We start from the raw sequence: 23727 nt of genomic DNA on the forward strand, positions 1-23727 counted from the left end.
CGTCAACACATACAGATTCATTTTGTATTATCTTTATATTTATTTATATTGGTTGTATAATCTCCTTTTGTACCTATTTATATTAGTTTTATATTCTGAATTTATCTATGTTCCTTGTTTCATCTAATATCTTTTCCCATTAATAAGATAAATTTGACATGCACTATTCTCTTGAAAGTCTTAGAATTCTGACATTTGTTTTTTTTCTTTTTTGTATATTTAATGACTAAATTATCATAATATTTTATAAGAAGAATGAAACTGCTACAATTAAATCCAACTAGCAAGAGTCATGCAGTTTGATATATCAATACTCATAATATTTTATCCTATTTAATTAGCGTGGATATAGGCTATATTTGATTATTATAAATTACAAGATGTACATGGGATTTTAAGCATAAAGTTTGTAGCCACATCTCCAAATTTAGGAACAATAGCTATTTAGAACATTTCTATTTACTAACTACTTAATAATTAACAGCAAAAACCTTCATTCCTTGATAATACAATTGAGAAAACTTATGTCTAGTACTTTTCTACATGTAACTATTTAATGCAGATTATCTAAGTAAATTTTAAGATTAATAGTAGCATAATTTGCTTTCATTTCGACATTTTTCTTCTGGAGTTAAATATTTAAAAGTGGTAATCTATGTAGCCCATGTCTTTCACATGTAAGTAAATTTTTACATTTTGATTCTTTCAATAGATATTTAGAGCGATTATTTCGTTACCATATTCGTTACCATATTAACCGATAATGGATCTTAAAAGTTTATATCTATAGCCACATCCTACATGTGAATGCGAACTTTAAACTTTCGTTTGTTTGTCTGCATGTTTTGTTTTGCAATAAATATCTAGAAGCAATTATCTCGGCCGAATTCGTTAATTTAATCAATTCATTAATATATTAACGGATAACATAACTTTAACGGTATATTCCATATATATAACAACATTTCTCAAATTCTGTTGTTTTTTAAATTTTTGTTTTTATTAAATAGCTAGAACGATAATTCGGATGAGTTCGTGAATAGTGACAAACCGTTATCATTGTAATGGAAAACAATAACTTTAACGGTCGGTGTCTATATTTCACATCCGATATTTATAACCGAATTTTAGATTTGTTTTTTAGTAGATAGTAGAAGGATTGAATTCGTTAATGTAGTCAATCCATTAACATTTTAACGAGTAATGGCGACTTTAACATGGTTCTTTATATTCCGTAGATGGAAATATTTGACGTGATCATTTCTACTGTTTTACCAGAGTTTATTATTTGATTAAAATATTGTCCAAAGATAGAACATCTATTAATTGATAGATGAAATCGATTTAAGCAAAATGACGTGCTTGAAGGTGAATTGAGATGTGTACGTTTCGCTAATGGTAATTTGTATGCCGCTAGAAAAGTATATCGCTTGTTGCGAACAATAATTAATAAATATCATTCTGCTGAAATTAATTTTTTCTTAATTTTTGTATCTACAGGGTGTCCAAGAAGTCCTCTGCCCTTAGGTTTGTATATCACAGAACACAATATCAATGCAATTTTAGTTGCGGTATAGAAATATTGATTTAATGGACTCATACAGCACTGTCTAGTATCGCTGCTTTCAAGCATGGTCTGGTATCCTTACTTTTTACAGTAACGTGGAGAATTTCAGTTCTGAAGACATTGCTGATGTAAGTGGATGCAATAATTACAAAATTGAGGGTAGTTGTTGGCATGTGTGTAGATGCACGGATGACCAAGGACAGGACGAACAATAACATAGGTAATGATTGCGTTTAGACCTCGCTTTGGCCAAAACGTTTCACGTAAGGCAGTTCTGCTTGATAGGGAGAAACATACGTTTCTTTCAGTAATTGACAGAACAAGGCCACTTCATGAAGAACATGCAGATAGATACATGTGAGTGTACAGCACGATGGAGCACATGGAGATTACTGAACACATAGTTCTTTTATATAAGTACTCAACTCTGTACGTATGTACAAAACAAATAAACTAATATTACACGGACATTGTTATCTGTACTACTCAAACCTTCAGTATGGGGACTTCTCGGGCACTTGTACCCTTGTCTGTTTTCTTCCAACTATATAGAGTTCCTCGTGGCTAAGCGAGTCTTTGGCATGGGTGACTCGGATTCGATTCCCGGCGAGAGCTTATGTAGTCCAGATCACACGTTAAACTGGAAGTCCACGTCTCAAATAGTTTCGCTGTTGAAGAGATACTAAACTACATTCAAATCAAATCACACCAAATTTTCCAACGACATATATACTTCTAAAGGTTAATTTACACATAGGATGCCGTTCCGGTGCCATACCCCGTCGATGCCGTGGTCCACAAAGTTTCTTTTCAGACTTTGAGATTGAAAATTCATAAGGTTTGTCATTTTTTAATTCGCATATGATGTGTCATGCCCCAACAGGCCGGCTTGAAGAGAAAGCAGCCCGCTCGTGGCTTGTCGGAAGCGATCCTTCGGCTTTCTTTGGATCACACAAAGCCACACGAAGTATTCCTCCTTGCAATCCATCTTGGAAAATGGTGTAGAAATCAGAAGTGCATAGTAGGCGTATGTGTGAATGCTCGTGGAAAATACCGTGGTGAATAAGCCTTAAGAGTAATACACACATCTCTGACATTGAAGCACAAACTACTTGTAACAAATTCTCTGTACAATTTTCTGGAAAGTACAACAAAGCACTGAGCAATGTTTTGTTTTCTATTATTTCAGCGTCATTTAAGCTTATGTCACCATAATCGAGGAAGAGTGCGCAGATGCAGGCTTTGTAGTGCAGGTTGCACCCATTAGAATGTTTGGCGGGATATAATTTTTTCATTGATTGAGCTGAAGAATGATATTTGAAAAGGAAAAGGTACATTTGTTGGGGCTGTAATGTTAAATTTGGAGGGCAGTATTGCAATTCTGGAGAAGAATTGTAAATTTGGAAGAGATTGTGCCTGGTACGGGCACTCCTGTATTTATATATATATATATGTATTTATGAATATGTATATAAGTTGCGATGGGGCACATATAAACAATTCAATCTATTCACTAAGCACTATTTCCTAAATATTGAACATCTGTGAAGAAAACTTTTTTTTTTCAAATGTGAAAATTATGAAAAGTGAAAAGCGAGTCAGAAATGACGAGTAATCTTAAAGAATATATCTCTATCTGTTTGCTCTTAAAACCGCACTTCCACCTTCATACAAAAGGACCGTTATCATCGGGAAATGCTGCGGCTCAGATGGCAGCTTCATTCATCATTCATTTGATCGAATGTTCTTTGTCTGCTCTCTCAGGTGCGAATATCGCCTTCGGACTCGCGAGTAGTTAGTGAGAGATTTGACAGAGGATGAATAGTGGACAACTTTCTCTGACAGAGATCGATTTGTATCATTTCGTCCTGGCTTGTATGTGAGTCCAGCATTTTGTTAATCTTTGTACAAAATATTTAAGAACAAAGTTTTAAACATAAAAACATAAAATGTTTTAAAAGTTTGCACTATTTTATTTGTTATCTATTTTGGGCTTGGGAGTGTAGTTTTCGTGTTAAATTATGTTTTTATTAGCATTTTTTAAATCAGTTTTTTATTCCGGGGAGATGTGCCCGAGGCGAGTGGTAGTTTCGAACACTCTACATTCTTCTTGGCTACGTTAACTTCACACTGATACTTCGGTGTGGGCGTGCTTACTGACTTGCTGGCTTGAAATATAGAAAATATACAAAATAAAGAACAGAATAAAATATAAAAACGTTTCTGTAAAGTACTATTAATAGTGGTGTTAATTTTCCCCTATTATAACATTCTCAAGAATATACATTTCTATGTTTAAAAGGTGTGCATATGTATTTATTTGAGCTTATTCGTTTAGAATATTTTACACAGCAGTTTGAAAGCATAGTTTTGTGCAAGAAAGGGAAATTTGTCGTGAACACTTTCGGGCAACGATTCTTTTTATGATTTCGAACGTTGTTTAACACCAAAACAATGGATCAACCGACCTCCTTTGGATTTTGAGTATAAAGCATCATCCAGTAGGAATGTATACAATTGGTTCTCTAAATTCCAGAGTCGTCGCATATTTTTGAGTGATGAATTTAGTGAAGGTTATCTTTTCATGTCTGTTGTTGCTGGTAATGTCTGTTAATGCTGTGCGTGAAATGACTGAGAGAGATCGGCATGTGACACTGAAATTCTGGCAACCTTCAACATTGACGTGAAAGTAATTCATACGACTTGGGACGTACGAAAACAATCAGGTCGTTGGATCCTACCCAATTTACCAAAGTTAAAAAATAGGTTCATGCCCAATGAGTGTAAGGAAATGCTCAAAGCAAATGATTGCTTGTTTCTTCGTTTACACCAGCCATGTGGTAATCGTAGTTTTAGAACATCGAAGAACTCTAAATATTGACAAGTATATAATAATATGTTTACCAGATATCATCAATGAATTGCATAAAAAAGCCAAATCGTCACATAATTCTTCACAATCATAACATCAGTTCCCACTCAGCTCAACAAACTGTGTATCTTTAAAGTAAAAATTTTGAATGAATGATTTATTATCCGTGCTCACTTGATTTAACACGCAACGACTTCATTTTATTCCGACACATGAAATCATGATGAAAAACAAGATACATGATGAGGGATTTGTGTCGCCTCAAGCAACTGTTGACGCATTCCGAACAGCGGTTTCTGAAGAACTTCTTGAAACTGTTACAAAAATTAAACAATACAATTATACAAAAAAATCAAAGATAATTTAACCATAGAAAAGTCTTCTCTTCGGAATTTTATAACAGCAGAATACTGGCGATACTGTTAGTAGTAGTTTAGATAAACTTTTCCAGTAATCCTCGCATACTCATGATATCATAGACAACAACTATTGAACCACTGCTGATGAAGATCTGTCCAATTTTTTTTATCACATACATTGAACATTAGTTGAAATTCCATTGCTTGGCGCTAAGATTTAACAGCAGTATGTAGTACATCCTAGGACTATAAGTCCAAGGTAGGTTAGTGCTTCATGTGTCTCATATAGGATAAATTTGTATGGTCATCTCTTTCTTTGCTACATGCTTGTGCCTTTTCACCATGACTATTGACTCCATAAGATTCGACCTTCGATTGTCACCTTATACCAAACAGCACACAAGTACTCAGGAATACCATCAAGGATTCTAAGTGTCGCTCGACTAGTATCTCCATTTTAATGTTTTTTTAACGGATGGTTCAAAAATTGAGAATTCTGTTGGTTGTGACTTCGTTACAGACAAGGGCAGTTCACAATTTAGTCTGCATTAGTTGTTCAATATTCAATATTCGCAGCATTCAATATTCACTGGTGAACTAACAGCAGTTAAGCTTGCTTTCGAAAACATGCTTCAGGTTTCGCTGAGTTGTGTACGTATCCACACTGACTCACAAACCGTTAAAATAAGCGTGCAGAATGTCTTTACAAAATACCCTCTAGTGCAAGGCATCTTTGAGAGATGCTTTCCACTACAGCGACAACAACGTGTCATCGTTGTCTGCTTTCTGACGGCACACATCAGCATTTATATGAACGTGCCGAACAGTATTCAAACAACACTGCATTAGAAGATGTTTCACTGGAAAACTCCATCCCATGCTTTCATCTCCGCAGCTATTACATACAACGGATGCGCCTTATTGGTAAGTGAATTGGAATTAGGCTAACGGGAACAAGCTTTACTAAGTAAAATCTACTTCGGAGAACTGACAGACGTCATCGTGTACTAGTCGCAGGAATGAAGTTCGGACGGGCATTTTTATCTCACTCATTCCTATTTAGTGTGCAGCGTTTACTGTCCATATTGTAAGGATTGTATCGTCCCACTAAGTATTCGGCACATTCTATTAGAATATCCAGAATACTCAGAACTCAGAGAACGTTTGGGGCTACCTAATACTGAGAATCAATATTTAGAACATGATACAATCTTTAGAAACATCTTGTTATTTCTATTCGTGAGAGTTTAATAGTTGCAGCAGTCCGATGATTTATACATATATACATTTTCCGTGTCATATGTTACTATTATTGCCTTTTAAATTTATTTTCTAGTTATCTCTCTATATTTTGCTATTCATTCTTTTATCATTTTTACGTTTCGTTTTAATTTAACTTTATTTTAATATCGTATTTTTGTCACATGTTTACTAGAACCTTAACTTTCCTAGAAGTTTCAGTTTGAAATTTCAATTCACAGAATGTGTCGACATCTCGCCTTATTGTGACGGACAGAAATAACATCGGACTACGGACGTTCCCATAATCAATTAATTACAATTGCTCTTGAAGATATGAATTTATACACGCAAAAGAAATAGGACAATATATTAATTTACTTATTTTTCCGTAGATTTTTTCTTTTGCATTGTACAGCTATCATGTAATTCAAATGTATAACTGACTGCAAATCTAAGAATTGTAATCATATATATGGTGTACTAAATGTGGTTCAGAGTCTTCAAAAATTGTTCTACAAGACAAAATAAATGAGTCTAATTTAAAACTGGCATTCACAGACCGCGAAAAACTAACCTATAGTTCAAAAGAAAGTGAAAATGCTATACAATAATACATTCCGATACCGTACTCTGGTACATTCTCCAAGTGCTAACGCCAACCAAATATTTAACCATGTAACAAAGACAGATATATTTGTTACATGAAATAGAAGCATATACACTTTTCAAATTATTATAGACGGCCAACAAGAGATGGTCTCTGACGTTACTTACCACATGCGGTGGGAGATTGGAGCCCCTACTTTGATACCAGTGTTACCAACCACGATCACTTTGTCTTATACCATTAATTAAATTGCCACTACAGTTGCTCCGAAAAAAGCCTTGACACGCTAGTAGTGGCAATGTCACTGCGAGCTGACAGAGACGTTCTCTTACTGGACGAACTATAAAGCCGATAGGCGCTGATTAAAGCCAGTTTTACGAGTAATGACAATCCATCACTTCTTCAATAATTGAGAATGAATGAGCCAATGGAAAACACTGAACGAGACGATTAGCCACAAAGTCGAGATATCCGCAACTTTGATAATAATCCCATCTAGTATTATCGACGCAAGCTATGTATATGAATATAAAATAATACATCTTACTTGCTAACGAAAAAGCAAATCCACACATATCGTGACTCTTCTTGGAGGGTAATATAACTTGTACTAATATTTATAGCTGGAGTTAGTATCAACGTCTGCTGGAATAAAAGGAAGTTACGCGAGCAATGACGTAGCATCCATTTAGGGGAGATCGGGAAATTGTTTCGGACACCAGATTGGTTAATCGTCTCTTTCAGCGATCTTCATTGGCCATTCCATTTGGATTAGGAAATGAATTGCTATTACCCGTACAATTTCCTTTTACTTTACACTAACGGCTATTACTGCCATTTAGCGAAATTCGATGTAACTGTTGGAATGATTCATAGTAATGCTAAAGGTTCGAATTTTATCAAGAACGTATCCACATTATTATATTTTAGGATGACCCTTACGCCTAAAGGAGGCTTCGAAGAGTATACAATTACACATCATTTTCGTTATATTTTGACCTATAGTATTTTGTGATCCATTAGTGACAATTGCAGAAGATTGGGTATATGCAAGTGTATCACCTAAAACATGATAGTTTCTCCTAGTAATACAAATCGTTAATTAATTTTTCTCCTACCTCTCTATCGCTCTGAAGTTTCTCTATAAACTCCGTCCTCTCCTGCAAAATTTGATTGACCATAGAGCTGAAAATTAATAAGTAAATTTTCAAACATATGCAAATAATATTACTTCATAATTATTATTTTGAAAGATCAAAGTCGACTTATTATTTTGTCTACAGTTTAGAAAGATCATCTTATGTACATGTATATATTAAACATGGTTAGTTATTCTTTTTGTCGAAGGAGAACAAGAACTATACTTAGTCACTAGTATTACAATTTCAAAAATATTTCGTTTTTAAATAAGCCACTGGTACCAAAAATTTAATGCAAATTCTTAAATGTTTTGTTCAAAGTTATATAGATTTGAGGTGAAACTCTTGTATCTATTTTTCGGATGCCTCCCTGTCATCTATTTTCATGCACTATGTATATTTTTATACTGCTTAATACATATGTAGCACAAAATATTATAGTTCCCATTCGAAGTTGCCGTATTTGCTGCCGTATAAAACGCACTTCTTTCCTTTGAGAATAACTTAAAAAAATGAGATTTGTGTTATTCATCGATACAGAGAATTAGCTTACTTCAATGGAATTAGTTTTCTCCGTACGCGTTTATGTGCTATAGGCATTTACAGACATACAATTCCGTATTTAGTTAAGTATTGTAGTTTCTTATGTTTCTTCCTAAAACATCACACACACACACACACACCCACACCCACATATATATATATATATATATATATATATATATATATATATATATATATATATATATATAAATGTAATAGGCCTATGCGGTAAAAATATTTATTAACAAAAACTTAAACTAAATAGAATGCGTCCATGGCAAATACCAAATTTGTAGGTACCATCACTTTATTTTCTTTCGTTGAAGATTTATATCCGTTCTTAGTTGTAAGTTCAAGTGGGATATAAATCGGCAGTGAACAAAAGATGCGACTCTAGCGCTCCAATAAAAGATTAAATCTAGGAAACAAACATGTTGAAAACACCATACTACCCAGCTGATCATAAAAGATCTTAATCCTTTAAGGATCCTTGCCATGCTTTCCCCACTTTAGTGAATAACAATAGCCATCATTCAATAATATAAAGACATAAGTAATTTTGAAGGTGAATAAATAATAACGTGCAAATGTTATAAAATAAAGTAACAGTAGTGTTCGAAACATATCACGTAGTACAAAAATTTGAAAATCGACAATTATTACCTTTTAAGCTTGGCAGTCATATTTCTAGCATATCCATCTTGAAACTGTTAATTTACATATAACAAAGGTTACCAAGAAGGTTCTGTCGCTTTTTGTGGAAGTATGTGTTCAATTGGCCCTCACACCGAGAGTTGAATGCGAATGGAGATAAGGCGATGGTTTGTTGGTGGTGTGGGTATATCCATCATACTACTTGTACTAGTTCAGCTACACCGTGAAATTACGTAAGGATAGAGTGAACATGAGACCTCGACAGAGCCTCATAAGGGCGTGTATGATGTACAATTTCAAACTGGGTCAAACGCCGCTGCAGTGAAGCAGAAGCTGCACCAGGTTTTTGGTAAGGGTGTCGAGACTACGCGGAAAGTGCAGCGGTGGTTTAACAAGTTTAAGGACAGTGACGAAACATTTGAAGACGCACCTCGTGCCGGAAGATTAACACCTGCAAAAATGAAGACCTTCAGGCAGTAATTGAGGTGAACAGTGGCCAGACATGTAAGGAACTAGAACTACAATTCAGTGTGAGTGGAGAAACTATTCTGCAGCACTTGCATTAACTTGAGAAACACTACAAGTTCGGTCGATGGGTCCCTCATGATTTGACTCCGGGCCAAAAGGCAATGCGAGCAGACACCTGTGTTTGTTTGCTGTCTCGTCTGAGGAAGGAGCAATTTCTGGACAGGGTGTTGAGACATGTGATGAGAAATGAGTCGTGTACGAAGCTCCATGGTGCCATCATCATTGGTTAGCATCCTATGAACGGTTCCAAAACAACCGAAATCATCACTGCACCAGAAGAAGATTATCCTGGGTGTTTAGTGGAATGCTCGCGGCATCGCATATTGGGAACTGCTATCAGCGGGTCAAAGCATTAATGCAAATATGTACTGTCATCAATAGAGCCGTGTTTAAGAAAAACTCAAACCTCTGGAGTTAACGCTAAGCCCCGCGTGGCTAGGATGACCCGGGACGCCATTTTACGCCGTGAATGGAAACACTATTGCATCTGCCATACTCCCCGGGCATTGCACAGTCCGATAATCACCTGTTCCATTCCTTGGACAATCACCTTAAAGGACGCCAGTTCAAATCCTTACTAGAGAATGACATCTCGATGTTCGAGGGTGGTGGGTGAAAAAGTGACAGAACTTTCTTGGTTGCCTTTATTATATTACTTTCAAATACTACCTAGTTGATTCCTTAATTTATTAGTTTTAAAATTCCTTCATTATGTTTAAAAATATATAAACATATTTTTATATACAATTGTGCTTCATAGACTGAAGGGGATGAACCATTAATGGGATGAGATTAACGGGAATGAATTATTATAAAAGCAACGGATGAAATGTAAATGTGGAAGCAAACTGTAGAGACCTGAGAAGCCTCGTGGACACAATGTCAAATTTCACATAACCTTGAATCGAATCGAACCAGGGAACCATCTCCTCGCACCAGTCGAGAGTGATTTGATATAGATGACACTTAAAGACTGGAATTTTGAAATTGAAAATTCTAGAGTGTGAATTTTAGTACGGTTGGCTATGTGATAGTTAATAAGAATGATCTTTTGTCTCTGCCATAATGAACTATTAAGTTTCTTAAATCATAGTGTTGACATGTAGTTTAAGTTGTTCGTTGTAGTTCAGCGTCTCTTTCGAGTATCGAAGCTTATGAGATTTAGATATACATAGTTGGCGTTCGGCGCACTACACACTGCTTCTTCGTTCTCCGCCCTAGTTTAAGGAAAAAACCGAACGAAGCTAGGATCCCGGAATCATATGCTGCGAACTAATCACTAGACCAACAGTTACGGTAACATAGCTTTGAGTTAATAACAGACATACAAAGTTAGTCAATTATTATGAGTTAAATTGACTAAATTTTTTGATGATTTGTGCTGGAGGCTGCAGTTTAAATTTTATTAGCAATAAACACTGACCGATGCACCTATACCTCACAACAAACAGAAAAGAAATTAAGTTTTTCAACCAATATTTTATACCTGATATGTATTTGCATATGCCCTGCTTTTCTTCACTAGAAAGAGGAAGATAAACCTTACCACTTGCGCAATATAGATATTAGTGATTCAGCGAGTGTGCAAATTATGACCATTTCTTCAGCGGGCGATATGGCATTGCGCCAAATCAAAAATCAATTTCACCCCACATAAAACTTTTTGGTTTCTTGCTTCTTTCTGAACTAATGCTGAAGAAATAAAATGTAGATGGACAATAAAAGCAAAGGATAGATATATGGCAGATTGAGCCTCGAAGAAAGAAAGAAAAAAAGAAAATATTTTGAGGATCTCTGAATAAAGGCTGAAGGAAAGGGCTAGTCATTATTTTGTTATTATATCCATTGAACACAGACAGTTCGAAAAAGAAATGAAAAAATAATTAGACATTTTTTCATCGTGTGAGTAGAAAGGAGATAACGTTCAGTGTGCATCGCGGAAAATCAATGAGAAAGTATTGGGGAAATGTGAAATATAAAAATAATTGGAAACAATTAAAAAACGGCATTCCAAGTCATCAGTTGAAAGTTATGGAAGAACAAGAAACAGGAAGAGGAATAAGATAAGTACAATGGGTAGATATCTTTATATTAACTGATATAATCTTAATGACAATATAAATACATTATTGGGGACTTTAAGTACAAGAACTTCTTAGCTAGCAGCGATGCTGACGACTTAAGTTACTTATATCATTATCTTATAGCAATTCTGAAAAAATGCAGAGTTAATGGATTCATTCTTGAAATTACCGAGACAAACTTGTACAGGACATATATTAGTCGGCCAGAAGGGTATTCATCTTCGTAATATATGGGCAGCACATCCAGTGTAGCAAAATTACGTATGCTCTTGTACGGTTTATTAGGAGTGGTTTGTGTGCTGGAATAACGGTAGTTGCAGTATCATATGCATGTGGATATGATGCACTCTTGTGCATGCGCACTCTCTGGTCTGAGTGTTATTCCAATATTCCAGAAATACGGACAGGCAAATATCTTCCCTATTTTCATATTTCTTGGTTTAATTTACACTTACTATTTATACTACAATATTCAGTTAGTATTCACTTCCAAAAATAATGCACAATTAATATAATGTTACTGACTGTAGTTACAGTGCTTTTGGAACTATACGTACAGATTAGTCCCCTTCTTTTCACTTTTCTTATATGGGATTTTGAGACATGTGTCAATATTGTCTTGCGCTAAGAGCAAGTTTTAGTTGTACTTAAACATTACTCTAAGAATGTAGTAATTGTTTGTTTTAAACAATAGTTGGTTGTACACCCATCCAACTTCCACCGCTAGTGAACATACTTAATATTAGTATCACTCTAGCATTTCTCACGATGCTGGATCATTTTCGAAAATTCTCTCCCAGGATGGAAAGTTAAAACCTATCAATGATATACAGATTGTTAACGAAATAGGCCGACAAACTATATAAGGTAATTCTTCACATCAAAATAGGAAACAAAAATAAATCATATAGACTGTATGAAAATGTGTATTATTTCGGAGCTCGAGTTTCCAATTGTGTGGAAAACTACATCACAATATTTTTACCAGGAAAACTGTATTCTGACGACGAAGGACAGCGTAAACATGTCACACGTATCTTAGGAAAAATGTTTGCTTAGGTGATTCCCATAGGATATGGGGAATACATAGACAGGCACGATTTAAAAGTGAGTTGAAAGTAGACAAGAAATAAGCCTTGACATCAGAGAACATGGAATATGTCATCGAGAAGTAAAAAATGTTAGAGATCATCAGCTGCATGGTTCCTCAAATTCCAAATGACGAATGTTGAGATATATCTTTTCACGTTTTTGGACGTGTCTAACTCCGAAACTATGCACTTTTCTATTGGTCCATGTGAAGTCTTTTTATTATTTTTGTTTTGTTTTGTTTTGTTTTGTTTTGTTGTGAGGAATCTTCTCTCACAGTCTGTCGGTATATTTCATTATCAACCAATAAATGCTATTATAATACAATGTAACTCCTACATAGTGAAGAAAAATGTGCTTACTTTGGGTAATCTTCCACGTTTTCACAAAACTTCCTATTTACTGAACACTTTGGAAATCCATCGTTGGTCTTAGGGACTGTCCAAACAGCTTCCTTTGCTATTACTGCAAGATATTCCTAAGTAAAACAAAAGTCTAAGAAAAATTTGCTGAAAATATTAATTATAGTAATATAAAATACAATTGTTCAAATTGTTTATTCAAAATTGAGGAAAAAAATCTTCTAAGAATTGTACCTGAAAATTAAAGTAAAATATAAAAAAATGTGTTAAATCACACTTGGAAGTTGTATTCTAAATATGAAGTAAATTGAAAATTTTATTAACAATCCTAGACCTGTATACAGAATACTATACGACAAAATATTTGATTCAATATGGGAAAATGTAGTTGATCGCAAGATGTAGAAATAAATCATTTGAGCTGTTGTGATAGATAACATAATATGTGCAGTCTCTAATAAGGCTAATTTAAAAGTATAGTGAGAACAATGATGACAGGAGAAATATTAGCTGCTAATGACTCAACATGTACATCACGGGGCGACAGAAACTACGTGTTCGGGAGGTGCAGAGATCAACCTCCTTTGGGATATATGTATTACACTTCACAAAATGGACATCGTCGACATTCACGAAATGTTCAAAACAAAACCATTAACTTGCACATGAACAACGAATGTAAAATGACGTACCACAGTAATCATAAATGTTCGTAACATCAAGATGGAACCGTTCAGGGCATTCAGCTAGGTATCCACTTTTAAAGAATGCATATCGAATCGTATTGATTTAACGAGGAGATGAGAACTGATGGAATGTGATGGCAGTCGTTACACCAGTATGATTCTATATGCATTCTTTAAAAGTGGATACCTAGCTCAACGTCCTGAACGGTTTGTAACTCCAAGGAGTTCGCCTTCCATCTTGATGGTACGAACATTTGTGATTTCTGTGGCGCGTAATTTTTCATTCGGTGTTCATGGTGCAAGTTAATGGTTTGTTTTCAACATTTCGCGAATGTCGACGATGTCCATTTTGTGAAGTGTAATACATATATTCCATAGAAGGTTGACCTGTGCACCTCCCGGACACGTAGTTTCTGTCGTCCTCCTGATGTACATGGTGAGTCATTAGCAGCTAATATTTTTCTATCATCATTATTCACACTACACTTTCAAATGAAACTTACTAGAGATTTCACTTCCGACCTCGCGCTCAAGGGGTTCCTTGTTAGTAGTCGTATTTTGATGCAAATGACTGGTAAAAAAACATCTCGTTGTGTCCTTGAGTAATTGTAAACCAATTACACTAAAATTTTGTCAAATAGTATCACAATTGCGTTTAAACCTTTCTTAGTTTCATTGTTTTCCTTCATCATTTTAGTATTATTTGGGTTGCTAAAATTGTGTACTTCTTATAGGTCTTATATATTTTATTATTTTGATTACGGTAGTTGTCTTGATGTTCTCAGGTCTATCATTTAAGTATCTCATTAAAGTAACATCGATCAAGAATTGCAGGGCAATGAATTCTATGTTTGTAAATAGTGCGCGCTTACTGAGAATAGTGTAAAAATATTGAAATACGAGTAGTTATGTTCGAATATATATTCACTGCAACTATTCAAAAGTAGATTACAATTGTACAAGTGATTACGTTACAATGCCACAATATCAAGCCGTGTTACATTAAACATCAACTCATCAATTTAGTGTTTTCCTAAGTTTAAAATCTGATGGGATGATTTACTTTGGCTCTCAGCTATTCATTAAATGCATAATACATAACACGCCAAAACTGCATTTTATGAAGTTACAATAGTTTTACAGATAATGTAGATGTCACATCACAATACCAAGCCAGTACTCCGTAATTTCGGTCGTTAATTGATGTGGTTTACTTTGGTTCTCAAACATTTAATTATATATAAAAATGGAACACGATCTTGGGTTTGCAGATCAAGATAACACCTCTGAATCATTTAATAAGGATTACAACAAAGATGTAGTTTTACAAAACGTATACAAATAGTTGCGATACGACTTAAAAAGATTAATACGTTTGATAAAAATAAATGTGAACTTTCTCTGGAATCTAAAAGATAGTAAAGTGGAACTTTAGTCGACAGTAGACAGTGTCCTTGAAAAAGTAAGTCAGCCGGAGGATGGTATGTAATGAATGGTGATATGTTTTAGATAACAAACAATAGCCACGACTAATCCGTTTACAGGTGTATTTTTCTACACTGAAACGAGTTAATTACAAGACATTACCATTAATGGAAAGAACAGAATCATGAGATTTGTAGTTATTGTGTACTGAACTTTAAAAACAGAAAAAGTACTCACAACTTCGTACAGATAAGAATGAGATATTGAAAAAAATATCAAATTGTATAGAACTATTGTGAATTCCTGTAATGAAAGAAACTAAATAAATTAAAAGTTCAATACACGCATTGCGGTAAATTCTTTATCAAACAATAAAGCTACATTATTATATAAGATACTAATATGCAACTTACATCTATACCCACCACTTGTCCTATGAGCTAATTGGTAATCACGAAATGTAAGTGTCGGAACATGCAAAGGAATCAAGAAATCCACAAAATATGAAATGCTGAATTTTACTCTAATTAATAACAAATGTTTGAAAGATGTACTCGTAGTTTAGTAAGTTTTTCTTTCGTTCGTGGGCAGGAAGAAACATGTTATAAAGGAGAAAACCAAGGTTAGATCTCTTTCAAACGCAACGATGTTTTGTGGACTTTATATGTTATGGATATCACCGTTATACAGGGTGTTAATGAACTATAGCGACCAACTTTAAGAGGTAATTCCTCACATCTAAATAATAAGAAAAGTTCACATGAACCCATGGCGAACAGTGCATAGTTACAGAGCTAGGGCTGTCCAAAATCGCAAAAAAGCCAAATTACAAGAGCCCCTATTTCGAATTCGAGAGACTGTGGATGGTGGTCCTCCTCAGCGTAAAGGAAGTCACGCATACGCAATCCAAAAATGCATATTTCATTAATGTTCAATAGGCGTACAGTTTATTTCCTGCAGGGTGAAATTCCCAGACACGCTATCAACCGAATTTTGAGATATGCTCTAACTTTATGATTGTTCCAAAGTAGGAAAACAATAAGCCTTGGTAGCAGTGAACACGGAATCCTTTGGCGCGTGAAGGATCGTCAGCAGCACGGTTTCTCGTACTCGGGAAAACCGCATGGTGCGATGTTTTCTTTCACGCTTATCGGTGAAGAAAACATGAAATATACCGTGACGAAATACATATCATCAAACGTTATTCCGAACACAAAGAAACATGGAACTACCGGTTTCAAACACTTCTGGCTTCACTCCGAAACATTGGATGTCGATTGTTGTCAAGGTTTATCTCCTGCTACTTTGGACAGTTCTTGAAATCAGGGTATATCTGAAAACTTTATTAAAAACATCTCAGAATTACAGTCGGTAGGGAAATACCTTTTACACCTACCAAATACAACTTTCTTACAAGACTATCTATAATCTTTATTATAAATTAACTAGAAATGTTGCAGTTTCGGAACATTTCAGTCTGAAGAAGAAAGTGATATATTTCCGAAACTGTAACATTTCTATTTAATTTATAATAAAGATTACAGACAGCTTTGTAAGAAAGTTGTATTTAGTTTGTGTTTAAGATGGACACAAGGCCTTTTTATCATTATATCCTTTACACCTATTGACAATTGATGAAATATGCACTTTTGGATTGTATATGCGTAGCTTCTTTTACGCCGATAAGAACCACCATACACACTTTCTGGAATTCAAAATAGGACCAATTAAAATTTTGCGTTTTCGCGATTTTGGACAGACTTAGCTCTGAAACAATGCACTTTTCGCCATTGGTCCATATGAACTTTTTTCTCTTATTTTGATGTGAGGAGTCATCTCTTACAGTTTGTCGGTATAGTTCATTAACTCCCTCTATCAAAGTCCAATCATAACGTGTATAAAAATGTTCTATTATGCGCCGTGTTTGTTTCTTACAGTTAAAGCTTGCAAATAAAATTTCACATACTTTCGTACTAGCTGGAGCTCTGCAATTTTGTACAGATAAGTAAACTCAATGACAATTCAATATTTATATACGTATAACTTTTACTGTAAAATTAATGAAGTTAATTATTCAGATACAATTATCAAACACCTATATGTTATACAATGCAAACTCACACAGAAGTTAGGTTGCTTACAGACAAATAGGCTAGGATAATCTAATATCCAAACGTTTCAGCATTCAGGAAACATTTACCTAATAAGTTTGTTAAATTTTCTTTACTTAAGAGGCAAATTCCTTTACAGTGCGATTTTCCTTTTAACAATGGTTCTTTCGCTCAATAATATTAAGACCATAAAATAACTATAAATAGTAGGGTACATACTAGGACATCCTGCTCCTACCATTCAATCAATAGACAATCTGTACACTTCTATCATTGAGTGTACTCAAACTCCTCGTTTAATAGTAGATGGATGTAATCTAGACCTCCATATTTCACTTTTCTTAGTTTTTACGCTAGCAGATTTTTAAGCTGATTTAGATTTCAACAGCTGACATCATACTTTGCTGGGAAAGATATTTTCATTTTTCTCTTATAACATTAGGAAACTAGAATATATAATAAAAGAACATGATTTCAGTTTTTCACTGATATTAGGGCCATTCTGTGATATATGGGGCCTGGTGCGAAGCCAAATAGCGTCGAAAATAAGGTTACATATCAAGCATAAATAAATTGTTTTGTGTCAATTTTGACTTTATCTTGTTAATATAAGTAATATCTTCCATAGATGAAGTTTGTGCACAGTTATTTTTTTTAATACTCAAAGTATTACTGAAACAGTTAGTTTAAGATATCCGTATTTTCTTACACAAATGATTTTATTATGGTATACCTTGTATGTCGACAGACAAACACTTGTCAAACTTTTGCCACATTGTGATAATCCAATGACAGAGCTATTAAACTAGACAGTCAGGTCACCTAAGAAGCCTTCCTAAGAAAAAATAAGTTTTTGGTTTTTACCTCATATCTTTCGAATTTCCTAACATCAAAATATAACTTTTTCATCATAGAGGATTAGGTGTCTAACCGTTACTTACGTCAAATTAATTGAACCGTATTATCTTGTATTTTCCTAACTACCTAAGGACGCATTAAAGAATACTACCCGATCACCTACGCTGATATAATTATAGTCCCCGTCACCCGAATTGGCGTGTGGCATCAACCAATAAGCTCGAAGTGCGCTGTTACTAAACCTTCAGGGAGGAATGTTATCATTCATAATTGTCCACAAATACCAACAAAATCAATTATGAATGATTACATTGCTTCCTGAAGGTTTAGTAATAGCCCACTGTGAGCTTATTGGCTGATGCCACACGCCAATTCGGATGACGCGGACTATAATGGTGTTAATACAACTCAGTTTTAACACCGGACAGTGGTTCCAAGAAAGCTACTATTTTAGTGTGTTATTTCAGCATCAAGTGTTGTGTTTAACACAGATCCTATGCTAACGACCTGACGCATACAAATGTTGAACGATATGAACACTGCGGTGCAGTTAAAGATCTACATGAATGAACTAAGAAGTACGGAAATAGAAATAGTGCAAGCGTTCTTTCAATATAATTCCTGTGTCGTCAGTAACACTCAAAATTTCATGGGAAAACCCAAGCCTTTGCGGAACTAATATTGATAGTTATAGTATTCATCAAGGATCTGTCAAACCTTTCATTTGTTAAGAACAGTGACTTATTAAAAGTATTACACCGCTTCAGAATCCTTATATCAGATAGATACAGCTATACTGTAATTTTTGGGTGCATATTTCCTTGTACGGATATCATAAATAGAAGCAACTAATATTGAAAACTTGTATTATTTGTTATTTTTAGGTATCAACAAAGTGAATTTCAGATTTATACTAAGTAACAGACAACATGTAATATTTTATGTAAGTTTACAAAAAGTAATGCTGCAAGTGTATTTACTTTTCGTTACAAAATTTACATTAGCTGAATTCCTGTCATCTTTTTCGATTATTTACAATTGTTCTTGGTGTATTTTAGCCCATACAGATACTGTCAGGTAAACGATTTATCAACTGCCATTTTATCAATTTAGTTCAACATCTGATGGAATTTAATTAGTACCATGCGTATGTTAAAATTTACCATAACTATGGTAATACGCAGCCATTGTGATCCATTATCACAGCCTTCTTTACTGTGTTCTTCTTTCAGAATGAGAGATTTATAATCTACTAGTACCTACTGGCTCGTATATTTTCACGTGGGATTAAGTTCTTAAGAAACCTTTTTTTTTAATATTTCATATTTCAAATCCTTGAGGCAATATTGAGTTTATTTTGTTTTGAGGGTCGTACTTAAAGAGAGTAGTACACTCGCTGATGGAAGCTGTAGACACTAGCTTTATGCAGATAAGATGAAAATAACTTTGATTTCAACGAAGTTACTTTCTGTTATTTTAAAATTTCTTGGAAGTGACAAAAGATTTTCTCCAAATAAGAGATTAGGAAGTTATCCCAATGAACCATTTATTTTTATGTAAATAAGAAAACTTGTATTAGTCATTTCAGTTATAGTATAAGCAATATAGAACCGAAGAGGCATAGCTTGTTCTTCTTTATCTCATCTTTATCATTAAGAAAAGTTGATTTTACATAACGTGCCGTCTGTAAGATGATCAGCAATGTTCATTCGAAAGCAGTTTATGAGTTATTTACTACAATAATCTATTGTACTCATGGACCATTTGAAATGCATGGGCCACAGATAATTGGTAGTTCATTTCTGTAATCAATGTCATAATCAACCAGACGAACACATTATCGAACATTATTAAACCATAACTCAAACAACAAGGTTTTAAAAACAGAAATATGTCCTTCATATTTTTGACTTTAATGAAATTGATAACTCTTAAGTACAAAACCGTAGCTAATGAGTACCTCAAACATTAAAAAAATGTATTCTTCCCACTTTTTTCCCATTTACAACTCGAAATTTTCAAAACATGTGCGAAACATTTAGCGTTCGAAAATCTTACAAATGTTTGGGAACGTCAATGTTTTAATTTCCATAAAAGAATAAAGGAATTGGGTAATGTTTCTTTCAAAAAGATAAGATATTTACTTCATCTTGGAACCAGTTGCATATAGTTAGAATTTTTTTCTACGTATGAACACTCCGTATCTTCATACTACTATTAGTTTTGAATAAAACGTTTTAAATTTGAAAGAAAAGGTTTAGACTAACAGCGTGTAAACACTAAATGATTATCGTTTATTGGTTCCCATGTCTCAGGGAGGTGTCAAACTCTCCCAGAGAAGACCAACCGATCCCTCCCACGCAGCTAATGTAACTGGAATAACAATTACATGTCAGTCTTGTGCAGAGCGTGTTCTTTAGCAAATATTGTCAAATTGCAATCCCTCACATTTTTATTTTGTTTCTTCTGTGAATAAAATTTCCTGGAAGAAAGATGGATCTATTTCCAAAATCACTTTACACCCTTTACACCTTACACACCTATAAAACTTAGTTATTAGTAGAACAGGAGTACTCACAGGCGAACTTCAGAACTCTAGATGCGTCCATGAGATTTCTTGGGAAAGACATAATTTTTCACTGAAAAATGGCACAACCGAATTTCAATTGTACCACAATGAAATGAACGCCAATGAACGCCAATCGTGAAGGATAACTTAGCGTGAACAACAATTTAAAACAAGTAAAATTCTTTTTACAGTTGAGTGAATCACGGCATACTTACAAACTGTTCGAATGCAATTTTGAAACAGCTTTATCAATAATGTTGAATTTTCCGGCAGCAACAGAGAGATAATGTTAGATGAAGCATGTTAATTCGATGCTGAATCCATATCAAAAACAGTTTCTTGATATGTCTTACAATTATACATATATATAAATCAATTATGAAAAGAAAGATTAACAATTTTCTACTACTTTTGGTTAAAAAAATCTATCCTTGGGTAATGAATTTACATAAAATATGACTTCTAATCTCCTATTACCGCGTTCGCTCTATCAGAATAATGATTGAAATCGGAAGTAGTACAAGATATCTACAAATTCTGGTTGCATTAGAGGAACAAAGTCGTGGATGGAATCTATTTCTACGGTATTAATTCAATAGTAGAAATCCGCTTCTCTCTATGCATTATCATTTTGCACTATTGTGATCAATACTGAAATCGAAAATCACATTTTCCACCACATCTAGTTGACATACAGTTGACATACATTGAAAGCGGTCGAACTGAAAGTTTTTCTTTGGACGTCCGATAAATTTTGAAAGAGTACTTCTAGGCATCTCTTCCATCTTTTGCTATATTAAGATCATTATTTAAACAAGGAGTGGTCATAAATTTCTATAATTTTCAGTCTTAGTACAGATATACAGGACAAAATAGAATCTTCATAATGCACCGAATGGATTCCAAACAATGCTCGTCACTTTCTGTTACCCTTTCTGTTCAGTAAGGATCAATGATCAAACTTGGAATGGTTCATTTTTACCATTTCGGGTTAAATGTCAGGGTTAACGGAGGACATAAAACATTCTTTGAACGCTGAATCTATTCTCAGAAACGGCTTCTCGATATATATATCACAATTTTGGTTGTATGGAGATCGATATTGAAATAGGAAATACTAATAAAGTTCTACTATATCTGATTTTAGTAGTGTTGAGAGTGACATGGTTTATTTTCGTGAGACGTTAAATCGATTCTAGAAAACTGCTTGCCGATATCAAATACCATTTTTGTTCTATGGTTATCAACATTGAAAATTGATGTCTACCAACTCTGATTTGAATAGGGAAATTAGGGAGATGGTGGAACCTATTCTTCGAACACTGAATCGATTGCAGAAAAATGCACCTTGATCTCGCATACCTTTTATGGTCGACAGACGGACGAACGGACTTAGCGTTCTATAGGACATCCGACACTTACACATATCATTATTTGGAAATCTAATAACTAATTGCCGTAGCAAAGAATGCGTTCTCTTTTCGGGCCGCGTTGGCTTAATGATATAACGCTCATCTTTGATTCGAGAGGTAACCGGTTCGATTCCAGCTCTAGTCAATTGGGGTTTGTGGTGGGTAGACACTTATGGGTTTGTTTTCTCGGAATTTTGACTTTTCCTCCCACTTTATTTATTCTACCATTTCACTCATTACTATCATGTCCGTGCTTTTCGGGGACTTAGCTAAACTGAGAAAATTTGCATGAAACTATACTTAAATCTGAGCACAAATCGTTGCGGATTCGATTTCCAATGGGAGACCATGTGGTTCGAATCAGACGTTAAACTATAGGTACACTTTTTTATGGCGTAGGTGCTGAATTGAAAAAAAAGCTTAACTCAAATCAACCATTCAACTAATCTGAGTACATATATGAGACATTGTGATGTAAACTATTCTTCTTCCAATATTATGATCGACTGGATTTAGGGGTTGGATTTAAAAGGAACCATATGAATAGGTTCTTCCAGGGATCACGTGATCTTGCTATGACTTGACCTCCTTAGTTCAGATATGGAAACGATAGTCGGCTTTCTTCAAGATCCTTTCCTTTATATTCTGGTTACTCTCTTTAACTTTACAACTATTCTCCTATAAAGTCATATCTAATGTAAGTAGTTTGCTCACTTGGAGGACGTCTTTTTTGACAATAGTCGTATTTGACTTATCTAAATTTTAAGAAGACATACCTTTATGGTGGTGGTATGAAAAATTGCGTAATAATTAATTATCACACTATTGAAATACCTTTTTAATAAATATTTATATAGTAGTAGTCTTTCGTGAAAATTAATCATTACAATAGTGTAAACCGCAATAAATATCACGTAGTACAAAACTTGGTCATCCTTTTCCCCATTGGGGGCGCGATGGCTCAGGGGCAGTTAAGGAGTTGCTCGGCAGACGCCGTGCCGTTCGCCCCGTTTTTCCGGTAGGTGTTCGAGTGGAAGTAGTGAGTGTGTTAACTTACTTCAACTCAACCTTCATTGTCAAGTGGAGTATTTTCTACTACCAAGTAAGTCGTGTTCTTTTTACTCTTTTCATCATATTGTCTAGTGTGAAGTACAGATTTACCTACTAAGTGCATTATGTCTGTTATCCGAGTGAATACTTTACGTTTGTCATTTCAAGATGTTGTGAACAAGCCTAACACATTAGTCTTGCATGAATGGATCCGCAATACTCTTCATCTGCTTCCTGATCAAGTTGTCAGTATTAAGTTTGTTTATTGTCGCAAACAGTTATATGTTAAGTTAATCTCGCAAGTGCTTTGTGAACAAATTCTGTTTCGAGTGAATGGAGAGGTTAGCAATTCAGATGATCTTGGTACTTACAACATTTTAATTGATTCTGCCAGTTCCAATATAATGACTGTCCGTTTACAGTTGGTACCCACCGAGTTGGAAGATCATATTTCTCGTGTACTTTCTCAGTACGGTGAAATTAAGTCAATTGCAGACGAAATGTATTCTACTGGACACATTTATGAAGTAAGAACTGGGAGAAAGATAATGCGTATGAGCATTAAGCGCC

The 23727-nt window shown here is 34.6% G+C and overlaps 1 protein-coding gene across 1 annotated transcript in view; it reads right to left on the reverse strand.

Annotated features, from left to right (window-relative positions):
- Positions 1-23181, reverse strand: part of LOC145678897 (uncharacterized) — a 56415-nt gene extending 33234 nt beyond the window's left edge. The window contains exons 1-4 of the mRNA XM_081749498.1: positions 23165-23181; positions 18290-18368; positions 13047-13162; positions 7766-7832 (exon numbers count right to left, since the gene is read on the reverse strand). Coding sequence (XP_081605624.1) covers positions 7766-7832; positions 13047-13162; positions 18290-18368; positions 23165-23181 — 279 coding nt within the window. The remainder of the gene's footprint in view (positions 1-7765; positions 7833-13046; positions 13163-18289; positions 18369-23164) is intronic.
- Between the last annotated feature and the right edge of the window lie 546 nt (positions 23182-23727).

This window comes from Thermobia domestica, chromosome 1 (genome assembly GCF_964235325.1).
Source record: "Thermobia domestica chromosome 1, izTheDome1.hap1.1, whole genome shotgun sequence".
NCBI classification, from domain to species: Eukaryota; Metazoa; Arthropoda; class Insecta; order Zygentoma; family Lepismatidae; genus Thermobia; species Thermobia domestica.